Here is a 15099-nt window from a genome sequence, read left to right as displayed (position 1 = left end):
TCCCTATTTCTTATGAACTTACGAAAAATGTCAGCTTTATATCCTTGGAATTAAAAATTTATCGGAAAAAGGATGGTCTACAAAATTATTTCAAATTATATATGAAAGTAGAATAAATTAACATATGTTCAAATAAGTCAAAGGGGAACGTAGATATCTGATAACAGGGAGCTCATCATAGGATGATAATGAGCTTTCTGGTGAGGAGTGAAGGCAAAAAAGAAGTTGTATTATGGATAGATATACTAATCGGAATATGACGCCTCTCATCCATGTCCATTTGTGGTTATGTAAATAGTGATTAAGAAATGCAAACAGTAACATTTGTAGAATATCACATTTGTTTTATTGTAAGTCACAGAAACAAACAATTCATCAAGATGAGGTAACCCATGCAACTTAGTCATTTTTGTTCATAACATCTAAGTGATTATTGACGTAAACTACAAGATTCTACACTGCACCAATACAATATATTTCAATTTAAACGAAAGAATGACACATCCACATCATTCAATGTTCACAATAAAGGCTGGGGTCTCTTAGGGAACTAAAAGAAGAAAGAAAAATAGTTCTAAGTTTTGAAGCGATCAGCCTTTACATCAAATTGTGACAGTTTTCCAAAGTAGTTCTGGAGTAAAAATGTATTTTTTTGCACAATCAGCTGCTATTGAACAAATACAAAAAGCACCCTGGTAAGTTCATGTGAATTGCATTCTGACCAAACCTTATTCATTCTTGGGTCTAAAACTAAAAATCTGCAAAAGATATAGGTACAAAACATTTGAAAATTCAGTATTGTTTCCTTATACATTTGCATTTTATACATGAAATAGATGTATTTCCCAAGAATGGTTTAAAGTGCATGCATAGTAGCCTCTTTGTTAAATAACTTGGCTATTTTGGGCTGCAGAGAGCTACCATTCATAGTTTTCTCTCTCTAATACATCATTTGTTAAATATAGCCACAATTTACCATTTTAAATGAAAACATTAAATGTCATATGAAATATTTACTATATTATTGAATCAACATATACATTATAGGATGATACACTAGAATTGTGAAGTAAGTCATGAAATGTCTCTGTTTCCATAGAGCAAACTACCTAAATGCAACAACCTAACTTTTCAATGGCAAAGCTTAGAGAATTATCTATTTTTCTTAGTTAAGGCACATAATTGGTGCAGTCTACAAGCAGATTCACTTGGTATGTGTAATACGTAACGTAAAAACGAGTGAGGCACATTAAATATTGCTGCATCACCAGGTTATACTAGATGGAATAAAACAGAAGCTTCCATTTCCTGTCAGGCTTAGTGTACCATTCTATGGCATAACAAAAGTGAAGCACTCATGCACTTGATGGATTGTCTCATTTAATTCTACCTGTTCAAAGTACACACTGGATCAAAATCAGGTTGAGAAATTGGTCAGGGTGGTTTATTCATATATTAAAATGACATACAGATAAAAGATCATATTTTGCTGTCATGATATTGGAGAGGCTACTTATCCATAAATAGTACAACTACTTCAGGCAAGAGCCAGTGACACAGTTAAATGTAAATAGCTAGAGGTTGCTGTCTGAGTTGCACCATTAACTTTGTGAAACTGTACTTTGTTGATGCCACACTACTAATATGCTTTGAAGTCACGATGTTGCTGTATTTGCACAGTAGGTACAAAGTAAACACAAACAGATATTTAGGCCGAGTAATTACAGGTGTAATTAATTATTGAGGGTAAGCACTAATTTAACACTGTTATTAACTGCCACTTAAAATTGTTATCTCTTGTGCCAAAGAATTTAAATGCTATGCCACACTATTTCAGGCTGTTGGATTTTTTTCAAGTGTAAAATTAATAATTGTTTAAAAGTTTTCTTTTGACTTTTTTAAAATTAATACATCCTTCTTGCCCTCCTTTTCCGTGTGTGATTTTTCTTTATTAATTCATGAGAAGTTGGTATCACTAGCTGGGTCAAAATTTATTACCTATGCCTGCCTACTCTTGAGAACATGGTGGTGGACTGCCTTCTTGAACTGCTGCAGTCTATTTGGTATTCGATTTATCTCTCTTTAATAATACTCCCACTTACATTTCTCAGTCCTCTCCTTTTTATTTCAAAATCTTTAATGAACTGGTTAAGGAGATACATTTTTGCTCAGGTTTTGGCGAACAACACTGGGTAGAGAAGTTATCAGGAACAAAATGCACATTTAATGGGAAAAGCTGTTTTCAATTGAGTGGTAGCTTTAATCAACTTGTGTAGATATGTTATATCACATACCTGTGGTAGGTAAGACTTGTGAACCCAGGCCTTCTGGCTCAAAGGAAAGGATACTACCACTGTGCCACGAGACTCAATTGAAGGGTTAGGTTTAGCTGACAGCAGACATGGTTGGAAAGTATGCTCAGCAAAATCTAGCACTGTGTGTAATTCAGTAAAAGTGGTTTAGCATAATTCCATCATATAATTCTTATCTACAGTTTCTTCCTAAAAAACATTTTGAGCACTTTCTGTTCTCATTTAAGATTTGTAGAATTTCAGTTTATTTTCCTTTTTAATAGGGTCATTGGAGCTTGCTGATATTTCTTGGAGGCAGCTACAGATTATGTGAATATTTTGGGGAGACTACTTTGTGTGACAGCAACGGAAGCAATTCATTAAATTTAAAAGTAACTATACTATTGGTCCTTTGAAGTACATATATTTTGGCATTCTTGTTGCCTCTAGGAACACATTTAACAAAATCTACACTTTATTACACTTTTGACTGATGCATCTGACAAGCAACCAATCATTAGTCACTCTGAAGATGATAATAAAAAGGTCACACAAGGCTCATTTAGGATTATGGTTCAAGGTTCAGGTTTGTGCTGTTACTCACAAAAATAACACATTGTTTTTTAAATATTCCTGTGCACTGCAAATCCAATTTTGTATTTCAAACCACACATTTAACTGTGCACTATTCCATAAAATAGACTTGGTTGCTTCTAGGCAAAGTCACAACCTGATATAGCCTTTAACAAAAACAGAAGTTGCTGGAAAAGCTCAGCAGGTCTGGCAGCATCTGTGAAGAGAAATCAGAATTAATGTTTTGGGCCTCAGAACAGGATGTTCTGAGGAAGGGTCACCAGACCTGAAATATTAACTCTGATTTCTCTTCACAGATGCTGCCAGACCTGCTGAGCCTTTCCAGCAACTTCTGTTTCTGTTTCGGATTTAGAGCAACCACAGTTCTTTCAGTTTTATCTGGTATAGCCTTTATTCTTTGAGCTACAATAAGTTAAAAATATCACTCTGGGTCACGTGGCTTATTCAGTCATTTGGAAAAAAAGACAATGAATGTTTGTTGTTCAATTATATAGATATTGTAGGGTAAAAGTCACATTCTATTTACAATGCAAGGAATAATTTACAAGAATAAACCTAACAAAAATATCAAGTGTAAAAAGTCATAATAATGTGCAAAGATGCATAGATATTACATTGTACATGTAGAATGCCAAACATGTGAGGAAGTTAGATATAGTATAGCGTGGCTACTCACTATTCCTCTATGTCCCACTGCACGATGTGCCTAACTCCAACAATTAAGTGCAAATGGTAGCTCCGACATGAAACACAACAGAGAACCATCATGATATCCAACAGACTGTACAGTCATCGTCAGATATTGTAGTGGCACCAACATAAAACTATTACACATCCAAGGAAGTAGATTGTGTTAATTTAAAAAAGACTAAACTAAAATCTATTTCCAAGTTATGAAAAAATTTGGTTTTATAAGATTATTCATCTTGTGCTCATTCTTAAAGCCCTAATCAAATCCTGTTTTTGCTGCAGTAACAATTTTATGCCATAAACAGTAAAATAGCTATTCGTGTTATATGCTTCAGAAATGCATTTTACAGCAAAGATCAATTTTAAAGATTCACATGGCTTCCTCACAGCCTTGGTTCAGTCGAAGAGTCACCTCTCATTTTAACTTATTTCATTTTTATAATGCCTTTTGGATAAAATCCATTGTAAAATCTCTTTCAGTTCAGCTTTTGACCGTGATGCAAACTGATTTTCGTAAGCCATTACTAACAATTGTGAGCTCGAGCCCCACACTAGACATTTAAGTACATAATCAAAGTTGACACTTCAGTGCAGTACAAAGGAAGCTTCTTCTCTCAGATATATGAAAATTAGCCAGCAAACAAGAACAGGAGAATTCCCCCCCTCCCTCAACAGTCCGGCCAATATTTATTCCTTAACTAATGACAAAAACAGATAAACCCAATAATGTGTTTTATTACAGTTTATGAGATCTTGCTGTGCACGTATTGTCTGGTATGTTTTTTACATCACAACATTAAATAAACTTCAAAAGCACTCCATTGGATATAAAGCACCAAAGGTGGTCCTGTAGTCATGGTGGGCACTGTAATCAATGCAGATTTTTTTTGTTTTTTTTGTAGCTAGCTTGATGCTGCATATCTTTTGCTTTTACATGTAGAATGGTAATTGCAAGCGATGCCACAGACTCCAAAATCAAAGAAAAGGAAAGGAAATCTGGAAATGAACTGTTGGCATCTGATACAGTGGTTTCTTTAAAATGTATTGGTTTCGAAGAGATTTCAATTTCTCAACAGATTTACATTTTTGTCAAATTAATATTGACCTGTCCACTTCAATTTTTCATAATTTTATAGAAAACATTTTTTTCCCCTCAAGTATCCGACTGCAATATACCCTAATTGTAGCAAAAATGAAAACTGAATCAAATCCTAAAAGTAATTATTTTTCCCTTACTCAAGTAATTATTTATTTTGGATAGTTTTAAACACTACAGTTGTGTTGAAACTGTTCGTAGACTGTAAACTTTCATATTTTATACTTCTTCATGTCTTTCATGTTGTCAGAATGTCCCAACTCTCATCACAATCTATTAATCACTTTGATTACTGCTCGATTACATATTGTTGTGATATATGTAAAATCCAGCAGCCAATTTTTACAAGTTCTTGCAAACAGATTGAATTGCTAATTTGTCTATTTTTAGGTAGCCAAAAGTCAGGATTCAGGGGAGATTCTCCTGTTCTTGATATTCTAACAACACTATGGGAACCAGGAAGGTGGATATGATCTTGTCAGAGAGATAGGATATTGGGCAATGTAATACCTCAATTTATGACATCTTAGGTCAGTGCTTGAACGCATGACCTTATAATTCAGGCAAGACAAATTACCAGAGACCTAAAATAGCACTCCTTATGCCTTGTCATACTCCCCTTACAGGCCAGGTAGTTTTCGGTTAATTTCCTAATTGCATTTGGAACCACATGCATATAGTTATTTTATATTGACAAGAGTCTGCACCTTAAACCAGAGAAATGACTTTTGTTTATGACCTTGAAACATCCCAAAGCACTTTACAGCCAATTAAGTACATGTTGTAATCTAGAAGTCCAGTACATTAGAGCAGAATGATGGCTCAGTGGTTAGCACTAGCTGCCTTACAGCACCAGGACCCAGACTCAATTCCACCCTTCGGCAATTATCTGTGTAGAGTTTGCGCTTTATCCCCGTGTCTGCATGGGTTTCCTCTGGGTGCTCTGATTTCCTCCCACACTCCAAAGATGTGCTGGTTAGGTGGATTGGCTGTGGGGAAATGCAGGGATAGGGGAGGGGGAATGAATGTGCGTGGAATGCTCTTTAAACAGTCAGTGTAAACCTGTTAGGCTGAATGGCCTGTTTATGTAAGGATTCTATTCTACATGCCTTCAGCTGACTCCTCAAAACCTTAAAATCAGCTTTTCAAAAACTTAATTGCGAAGCCATCAGTCACAACCTTATTGACTGGAGAAGCCGGATTCAAGGATCCAATGTCACTCCTAAGTCAATCAACTTTCCTTTGGAATAAGCCTAACGCTAAAATCCAAGGTGTAAGCTGCAACTTTGCCTGGTTAATAAAGATTGGAAAGTCAATACAAGAGATAGTAAGAACTGCCAATGCTGGAGTCAGACAAATTCAACACAAGTTCACTTCTTCCACATTCTTCGGATCATGTAATAGTTCAGCATTACATCCAGCAACTTCCTTTTTTCCTTCTTACATCCCTCAATGTCCAAATCCTTTTTTTGAAGAAGTTGACAGAGTTTGGTTGAATATTGCAGTGGCTAACAAGCTTTCAAGGAAGACAAGACGGTGTCTCAAGTTGGAACAGTTTGGATTGTATTTACTGCAAGACCATACTTTGGTGAAGGGTTTAGAGTATTGCTAGGAAGAGCCATCCAGAAGACAATTACATTGTCTGGTGGTGCTCATGAAAGATGTTGAATGCCATTTTATCGGTAACACATAACCTCTTTCTTTTTTCCCCCCCTACCTCGAGGTGCTTTCACATACCTCTGAATGGCTCTTCAAAAATCATCCTAAATTTTCTCACGTTGAACACATAAAATTCAACAACCTCTCCTAATAGTAGCTAGCTGAAGAGGAGTGAAGCAGTTGTTGCAGAAGATTGTAGATTTCTGTCGTTATGTTTGTGCTCAGGTATCCTTGCAGAAGGAGCAACCGATGCGCATCAATGCTCTGATGTATTTAGAGAGAGATGGGCAGCACGGAGGAATATAGTACTATATTTTCCTTGCAACTCCATTTTTATTTAGCCTCTTCCCTCTCTCCCCACTTCCCCCCTCACTTCTGATAGTTTAGATTGCCCTTAATATGCTTTGGATGTAAATACTGAATTAGCGACAGTGGTGTTTTTACTGGTAGTGGATGCTGGTGTAAAAACAAAACACAGAATATTGCAGAAAACCACTCTTGACTTTCACTATTCCCTTACTGATCGAGTTATGTCATTCTTTCATAAGGTGTGGATACCACAGACAAGGGTGGCATTTGTTACCCATCTCTAATTGCCCTTAAACTGTGTAGCTTTGGAGGACCATTTTAATGATTAGTTCAGAATCAACTACATTGCTACATTTCTGGAGTCTCACATAGGCCAAATAAGATTAAAGATGGCAAATTTCCTTCCCCAAATGGCACTAGTGAATCAAATGGGTTTTATGACAATCAACGATAGTTTAGTGGTCATCACTGGAAGTAGCTTTATAATGTGCATTTCTTAACTGAAAATCAAATTCCACCAGCTGCTATGGTACGAAATGACCCCATGTGTCCAGAGCATTAGCCTGGACTTCTAGTTTGCTAATCCAGTGACATCACAATTATATCACCATCTCCTCACGAACTGACTATATTCCATTTCAAGGGGTCTTTTGAGACACACCAAAATTCTACTCAACTTGTCTCAACTTCAACAACTAATTACATTTTGCCCCAGATATTATCTCAAGGTTTCAGCCAAGAGTGACTGCTGTTACTTTACCATTACTGGACACCTTAGTACTGTCAGCAGGGGGAAAAAGAAATGTTGAGTCATAAATATCCTCTTGGAATTCTTCATACACTGCATGAGAAGTAGTGGGGGTGTAGATGAAGGAGAATTAAGAAGTCATACTGAGGTTGTACAGGACATTGGTGAGGCATCTTCGGGAATACTGTGTCCAGTTCTAGTTGACCTGTGAAAGGAAGGATGTTATCAAGCTGGAGAGGGTTCAGAAGATATTTACCAGAATGTGGCCATGAATGGAAGGTTTCGGTTATACAGAAAGGCTGAATAGGCTAGGATGTTTTTCACTGAAGTGTAGGAGGCTGACAGGTGGCCTTAGAGGTTTATAAAATCATGAGGTATATAAATAGGGCTAATGGTAAGTGCCTTTTTCCTAGGGTGGGGGAATTTCAGGACGAGAGGACAGGTGAGAGGAGAGAGATTTAAAAAAAACGTGTCAAATTTTTTACATGAAGGGGATTTTGCATGTGGAGTGAACTTCTTGAAGATATAGTGGATGCGGGCATAGTTACAACATTTAAAAGGCACTTTAAGTACATGAATAGGAAAGGTTTGGAGGGGTATGGGCCAAGAGCAGGCAGTGGGGCTAGTCAAGTTTGGGATTATGTTCAGCATGGACTGAAGGGGTCTGTGTCCATGCTGTATGACAAAGACCCTGACATTACAGCACATCCAGTATTGCATTGCCTGCGGCATTCAAGGTCACAATAGCACTTAATTCTTGCATGGCTGAAATTTTACAGACTGCCAAAAGTGACATATTGCAATCCCTTAATAAAGGCATTGACCCAGTAATGTGTAACACTTTCTAGGTGTGTCCTATCTAATCCAGTCAACGCCTACTCCCAATCATCAGCAAAGTCATCATTAACAATGTTATCAAGCTGCAATTACTCAGCAACAATTTGCTCACCAAATCTGAGTTTGTTTTTTTTTGGCCAGGGCTATTTAGTTCCTGACTTTTAATGTCTTGGTCCATTTTCTTCAAATTCATTGATAGGACTTTGATATCTCTGGCGAAGCTCGCACGTTTTCCCAATGCTTAATTACCCTTGAATTGAGCAGTTTGCACGACTATTCTGAAGGGCATTTAAGTTACTTGTATGGATCTGGAGTGACATGTAGCTCAGAGCTTGCATGGATGGCACATTTCATTCTGTGAAGGACATGTGTCTTTTTAAAAGTGACACTTCTTATTGCGACAATCAATGTTTGTTGACATCGTCAATATTACTGTGACTAGTTTTATATACCAGATTTATTCAATGATTTTAAATTCCACACACTGTTTATGGGATGAATTGAACCCATGCCCCTATAGCATTATCTTGGATCTTTGGATTATGAGGCCAGTGCCATGACCACTAAAATAGACCACTATCTCTTCCTGAAAGACAGTCAAAAGAACTGAACTCAAGAGATGAGGGTGATGCACTTGACTCAAGCCAGCATGGATTGCATGCCATTGTGGAACCCTGGTAAAACTGAAGTCAATGACAATCAGGTGACAATCACTCCATCCAAGTTTTGAGACAAGCTGAGCACTGAGGTTTTCACTGTTGAGAGGTCAACCATTATAGTCCCAGGACATCAGTTGCAGGAATTCCTCAATATTCAAGGCCCAACCATTTTCAGCTGAGCTCTATCATAAGGTCAGCAGTGCAGCTATTCACTAACGACTGAGCAATGTTTCAGTTGGGACTGCTAAGGGACTGAAGCAATCACTGTTTATATGCTTCAAAACCTGGACGGCATTCAGAGCTGTGGGTGATAAGTAGCAAGTAACATTTGTGCTACACAAGGGTCAGGCGATGACCATCTCCAACAAGAAAGAATGTAATTATTTCTCCTCAAATTTCAATCGCATTGCTATTGGTGATTTCCATGCTATCAATATCCTATGGCTACCACAGCTGATCAGAGTTTGGAAATTCTGCAGGAAGACCTCTTGGCTCTCCAAAGCACGTGCACTAGCTACAAGGCATAGTTCATGAATGGAATACTCCCAAAGTATCTCAATGAGTGTAGTTCCAACTGTTCAACCATTCAGGACACAACCATCTTCATGATCTGAACTCCATCCACCAATTTAAATATTCACTCTCCAACATCAATTCACTGCAGAAGTGTGTACCATCCAGGAGATGCACTGCAGCAGTTCGTCAAACTGTCTTCAACATTACCTTCTAAACTTACAAGCTCCATCACCTAGATGGACCAGGGCAGCTGAAGCACGGGAACACCGCCACCTGCAAGCTCCATTCCAAATCACATACCAGCCCGACTTAAAACAATGTCACTATTTGTTTACAGTCACTGTGCCAATATGCTGGAATTTCCTCCTGAATAGCACTATGTAAATATCTTTCACTTCACCAACTGCAGTCACTCAACTTGGCAGCTTATTACCACATTTTCAAAGGTAATTAGGGATAGGTAACAAATTTTGGCCTTGCTCACATCCCATGAATGAATAAAAATAAAGCTTTTCCTTTTTTTAAAAACAATCTTCAAGACAATCTTCTGTATGTGGGAATTAACAGTTTATTTCCAGGCCTAGCAACTGACTGACCTGGGAGTCTTCAGCCACTTTTACTGCTTTCTTCAATATGGTTGAGGGTGGGCAGAAGATACCAACCCACAATGTTTTCCTAGCCATTCAAATACAGGACCTCCAACTGGCTGGGTTAACTGGTTCCAGCAAGCAATTAGAAACAGAGTTTTAGGGAAAATATGTCATAGCAATCACACTACAATTTTCATGACTTTGTATCTCAATTTGCAGTTTCCATAGCATTGGGAATTAACATATTATACCAAAGTACCAAGTGGAACTCATACGTTAACCTCTCTGCAGCAGAACGCTCACAAGTTGAATCTTAGATTTGTCCAACAGCCTAAGGCTTAGCCAGAGTCACACTGTTAATTTGGTTAAAATTTCAACTTATTTGAGTGTCCCTTTACAATGTTGGAATAGTTAGAATGACTTATATTTATGAGACTCTCCATTCTGGTGCAAGTGTCAGCTATGTTTTAGTGGTGTTATATTCAACTCCAGTCAGACTGCTGTACATTCAAGTTCTACCCACAGACAAGTACAATTTGGCTGACATTCCAGTGCAGAGTTGAGGAATTGCTGCAATGTTGGAGGCACTACTTTTCAGATAGGAAGTTAAACTAACATGCTGTTTATTGTGAGAGATAGTGGGGACTGCCGATGCTGGAGGATCTGAGATGACAAGGTGTACAGCTGGATGAACACAGCAGGCCAAAGCTGACGTTTCGGGTCCAGAATTCTGAAGGGTCTAGACCTGAAATGTCAGCTTTCCTGCTCCTCTGATGCTGTTTGGCCTGCTGTGTTCATCCAGCTCTACGCCTTGTTATCCTGTTTATTGTCTTGGCTGGACATAATAATCCCATGGTACCATTTACAGAAATGCAAGGTAGTTCTCACATCGGCCTGACCCACATTTACTTCTCAACTGACTTCAATGAAACAGATTTTCTGGTCATTACCACATTAATGATGTGGGACATTGCTGTGTGTCAACTGGATGCTGAATTTTCTACAATAATGACTATATTTAAAAGTACTTAAACAAAAACTGAAATTGCTGGATAAACTCAGTAGAATTTCTGAACTCAGTTCTGAAGAATGGCCTCTGAACCTAAAATGTTGATTTTGCTTTCCTTTCACAGATATGGCCAGACCTGTTGAGTTTCTCAAGCAATTTCATTTTTTGTTCCACATTTGCAGCATCCACAGTTCTTTGCTTTTGGTTAAACAGTACTTCATTAGCTGCAAATACTTTTGGAGGTCCTGAGACAAGGGGAAGTGCCATATCAATGCAATTCTTTATTTTCCTTATTTTCTTTAATATCTGCTAATTGTTGAGGAACGCAATATTTAGATTTGATTGGTCTCTACTAAGCAAGTGATCACAGCACTAAATATTTAGTAAGGACCATCCAGAAATCAGTTTCAAACATTAAGCTTCTACATACATGCAAGTACAAAACAATTATGTAAATTGATCTATTGAAAACTCACAAAGAAATAAGGATCAAACTGAAGTGAAATTAATTAATATTAAAAATAATTTGATTACATTCAATTGATTACATTGAACTTACAAGCAAGATTACCAAAGGTCTGCCCACACTTTTAATCAAAAGACAATAATTTCTAACTAGACAGACAAGCTTGTGCTCCTGAAAAGCAACACAGGCATATGATTACTTGTCATCATTTAAAACAATGGCGTTTGTAGCATAATCTTGGAAACCAAATATGTAATTGAATGCAGATAATAAAACACTATCCATTACAATGTAGAGGAAGAAAAATCTACTTTGCTCTCCTCTGAATAAGGAACGCATTTTAAACCACAATTCGCTTTTACATATTTCTAGAATATACATACCTTTAAGTTATTACTGATATTTACATAAATATACACAGTCACAAGATTTTTTAAGTAAAATCAACCCACACCAGAATCGAACATTGAATAATTCTACATAATAAATTTAGTATTCCCTGAGTATACATATATTTTGTATCTTGCATGGACCATGTTAGCAATGAAATATGCATTCAGGCTGTTCTATGTAAAAAATAAAGTTATTCTTATGAGTTACAATGAAACAAGCTAACGGCTACATTGTGTTAAGTATCAATTCTCAATTGTACAGCAGCGGACCAAATGATCTCTAGTTCTTAAAATAATTTCGCAAACCAAGCATTTCTTGGTTCTTCCAGGGGAACATCAAAGATAAAATAATTAACATATAGTGCTCATTTTTATTTGTATATAGCCTGAGAGGTCAATTGTGCTTAATTAATATTATTAATAAAGGTCAGTTCCATTTAGTGGTCAGAACACAAAACACAGAATTGCACATTCTCACTAAAGTTAGCAGCATCAAACCAATGAACAACAATCCACAAGCTTTGAAGCAGAGCTCGACTGAATCTTACAAAGTATCCAAAAAGTATACAAATTGCACAGGCAATATTTTCAAATTTACACTGTAAAAACATTTATTCACTAATTAAAGAAATGTTTGCAACTACAGAGAATGTAGCTACATCTGTATTTAAAATGTAAAATCCAGTGTTTTGAAGGAGAATAAAAGCTTGGGGAAATTAATTGGCAAGTTATGTGATGGCAGTAAGGATGATATTTGAAACAATGCACAGGGTCTTCTATCTTAAACCACAGATCGATGCTCTCCACAAACGTAAATGGCACTTGGACGAATTCGCCTTCTGGTACGTCCAGGCAGCTGAGGCAAGAACTTAAAGGTTTTTGGCATCAGCTCTAAGCAAGCATCACGGAATTTTTTAATCCTCCAATAGTAAATTAATGGGTTGAGTGCAGATTTGAGGTAGGTTAACCAAAGGAGCCACGTGCTTATCTCAAAAAAGTTACCTTTATGATAAAAGCTACTGCTGAAAGTAGAAACAAGGCTGTATGTGGTGAATGGCACTGAGCAGAAGGTGAAGACAATGAAGAGGATCAGGATGGTAGTGAAGGCACGCGTTTTGAAGCTCATGTCAATGCTTAGCTGGCAGGGTCTCTGCAGGCTCATGAGCCCGAGCTTACTGGCTTGGCCCAAACAAATGCTATCTGAGCTGCTATGGATCCGAATGGCATTATGTCGGACCGTGTTGAGGATACCCATAAAAGAGTACAACATCAGCATGAATGGGATGAAGAAGAACATAATTATTATTAACAGGACATAAGCCCGATAACCAGGATCTGTAGAATATCCAAATACGCACTGTGGAGCACGAGATGGCACTGGCAGATGTGGACTACCAACAGCAAGGGGAAAGGCCATACAAAATGCCATACCCCACGAGATGGCAATCAGCAGCTTAGCACGGTAAGGGTTCAATCTGTCTTGACGTTGAACAATGATGAGAAAGCGATCAATGCTAATTATAAGCAAGATAACAACTCCTTCTATCACAAAAAGCCAGAAAAACATGGCTGACACTCTGCAAAAAATATCACCAAAGATCCAGTATGTAGTATTAACAGTGATTAGGGCAAAGGGCATATTCATTACAGCAAGCATCATGTCTGCAAAGGCTAAACTTGCCAGAAGGATGTTAATAGCTGATCGCATGGCTGCTTTCTGATAGACCATGAGACAGACAATAAAGTTTCCCAGGAAAGAAATTAAAGCTATTACCACCATAATGGCAGAAAGGAGGACCTGCAGAGGAAGGCCTATACCCCCATAGTCTGACTGAGTGGGAACTGCTGTGCTATTTTTCATGGAGTTACCTTCTGTAGTTTTGTAAGTGGCAGATCCTTCAGCAACAGAGAGTTCCACCTCATTGTGAATTACAGCATGTGCTGAAGAGTTGAAATAGGCATGTTCAGAAGTGACAATTGTGCTATTTGAGGTCCCTGCATGTGCAGTCAAAAGTGGAGAATAAACCATTGTTATACTAGGACCAATGGCCAAACTGTAAAGACATCATCTTGCACCACCAATCAAGTACAATTAGTGACAGTTACATGTTGGTCAGAATGGCAGGTTTTTTCAGAAGCTGTGCAGTTACCACCTATCATCGATTAGAGTCTTACTGGTTTCCAAAGTTTCACAATCTGGAAAAGAAAAAGGAAAACACACATCAATGCAATGACTGGTGGAAGGCCTATTCTTCTTTCATACTTTGCCACTTGGCAAATTCATGTTCTTAATCAAGTTTAAATCCAATGCCTTTGGATAAGTACACGAAGAGGAAAGGTTTAAGAAGGATATAGGAAGGTAGGACTAGTTTAGTTTAGTTTAGTTTAGGAAAGTAGCTGGCGTGGACTGTTTGGATCGAAGGGTCTGTTTCCATGTTGTATGACTATTTCCTAGTGCAAGATATCATTATCACATGTAACCTAACAAAATTCTGAAGCACTGGAACAGTATTGCCCTTCGGGGCCTAGACAGGAATGGTTACACTGTAGAAAGATTTATTCTACTCTCTTCCTCAGATGGTGATGATGGTCAGAACTACTTACAGGCTAAAATCTGCCTTGCATTGGGGTACATTTAACTATCACATTCAGTTTTACTGGAAGTACTGACTGTGGCCATTTTTGAAAAAAAAAATAAATCATGCAGAGAAGGGGATTAAAACATTCCAAACATAATTAGATAATTGTCACTTTTTTCATTTTCTGGGAAAAATAAATTTGGGCCAGAAAATCATTGGTGACATTCCATCATGAATGACTACTTAAGATGTATTCAGAAATTCAACTTGTAGATTTCACATTTACTTTGAGACTCATCATCTAATGGGTTTTTACACATTTCAAATCAGACACTATTTTTAAAAAAACTTTCAAGAGCCAAAATGATGGGGATCATCAAGTGTGCATGGAGTATTACTTCAACCTCCTCTTGTAAGTCATCTTCCTGAAGCCATCCAGCCCACTTGACTGTTCTTCTTGTTATGATTAGATATTAAACTGGACAAACACAGGTATTGTACAATATCCATTGTAAGAAAATGTCCTTCTGCAAATGTGAATATACTGTAAATTATAAAATTATGAAAACACAAGTTTAGAGAAAATAGAAGTTGTCCTTTAAAACATCATTAGCATGCATTATACTACACAATTGTGTAAATTTAAAAAAATTATAATTTGTCA

General features: G+C 37.4%; 1 protein-coding gene across 6 annotated transcripts in view; it reads right to left on the bottom strand.

The window, feature by feature from the left end:
• Nucleotides 1-372: 372 nt before the first annotated feature.
• Nucleotides 373-15099, bottom strand: part of gpr63 (G protein-coupled receptor 63) — a 114411-nt gene continuing 99684 nt past the window's right edge. For all 6 annotated transcript variants that reach the window (XM_048531359.2, XM_059645353.1, XM_059645351.1 and 3 more), the window contains one exon: nucleotides 373-14052. In XM_048531359.2, coding sequence (XP_048387316.1) covers nucleotides 12638-13885 — 1248 coding nt within the window. In that variant the 5' untranslated portion in view covers nucleotides 13886-14052 and the 3' untranslated portion in view covers nucleotides 373-12637. The remainder of the gene's footprint in view (nucleotides 14053-15099) is intronic.

Source organism: Stegostoma tigrinum, chromosome 4 (assembly GCF_030684315.1).
Source record: "Stegostoma tigrinum isolate sSteTig4 chromosome 4, sSteTig4.hap1, whole genome shotgun sequence".
NCBI classification, from domain to species: Eukaryota; Metazoa; Chordata; class Chondrichthyes; order Orectolobiformes; family Stegostomatidae; genus Stegostoma; species Stegostoma tigrinum.
The sequence above is the reverse complement of the archived record's forward strand: the minus strand, read 5'-3'. Positions and strand labels throughout refer to the sequence as shown.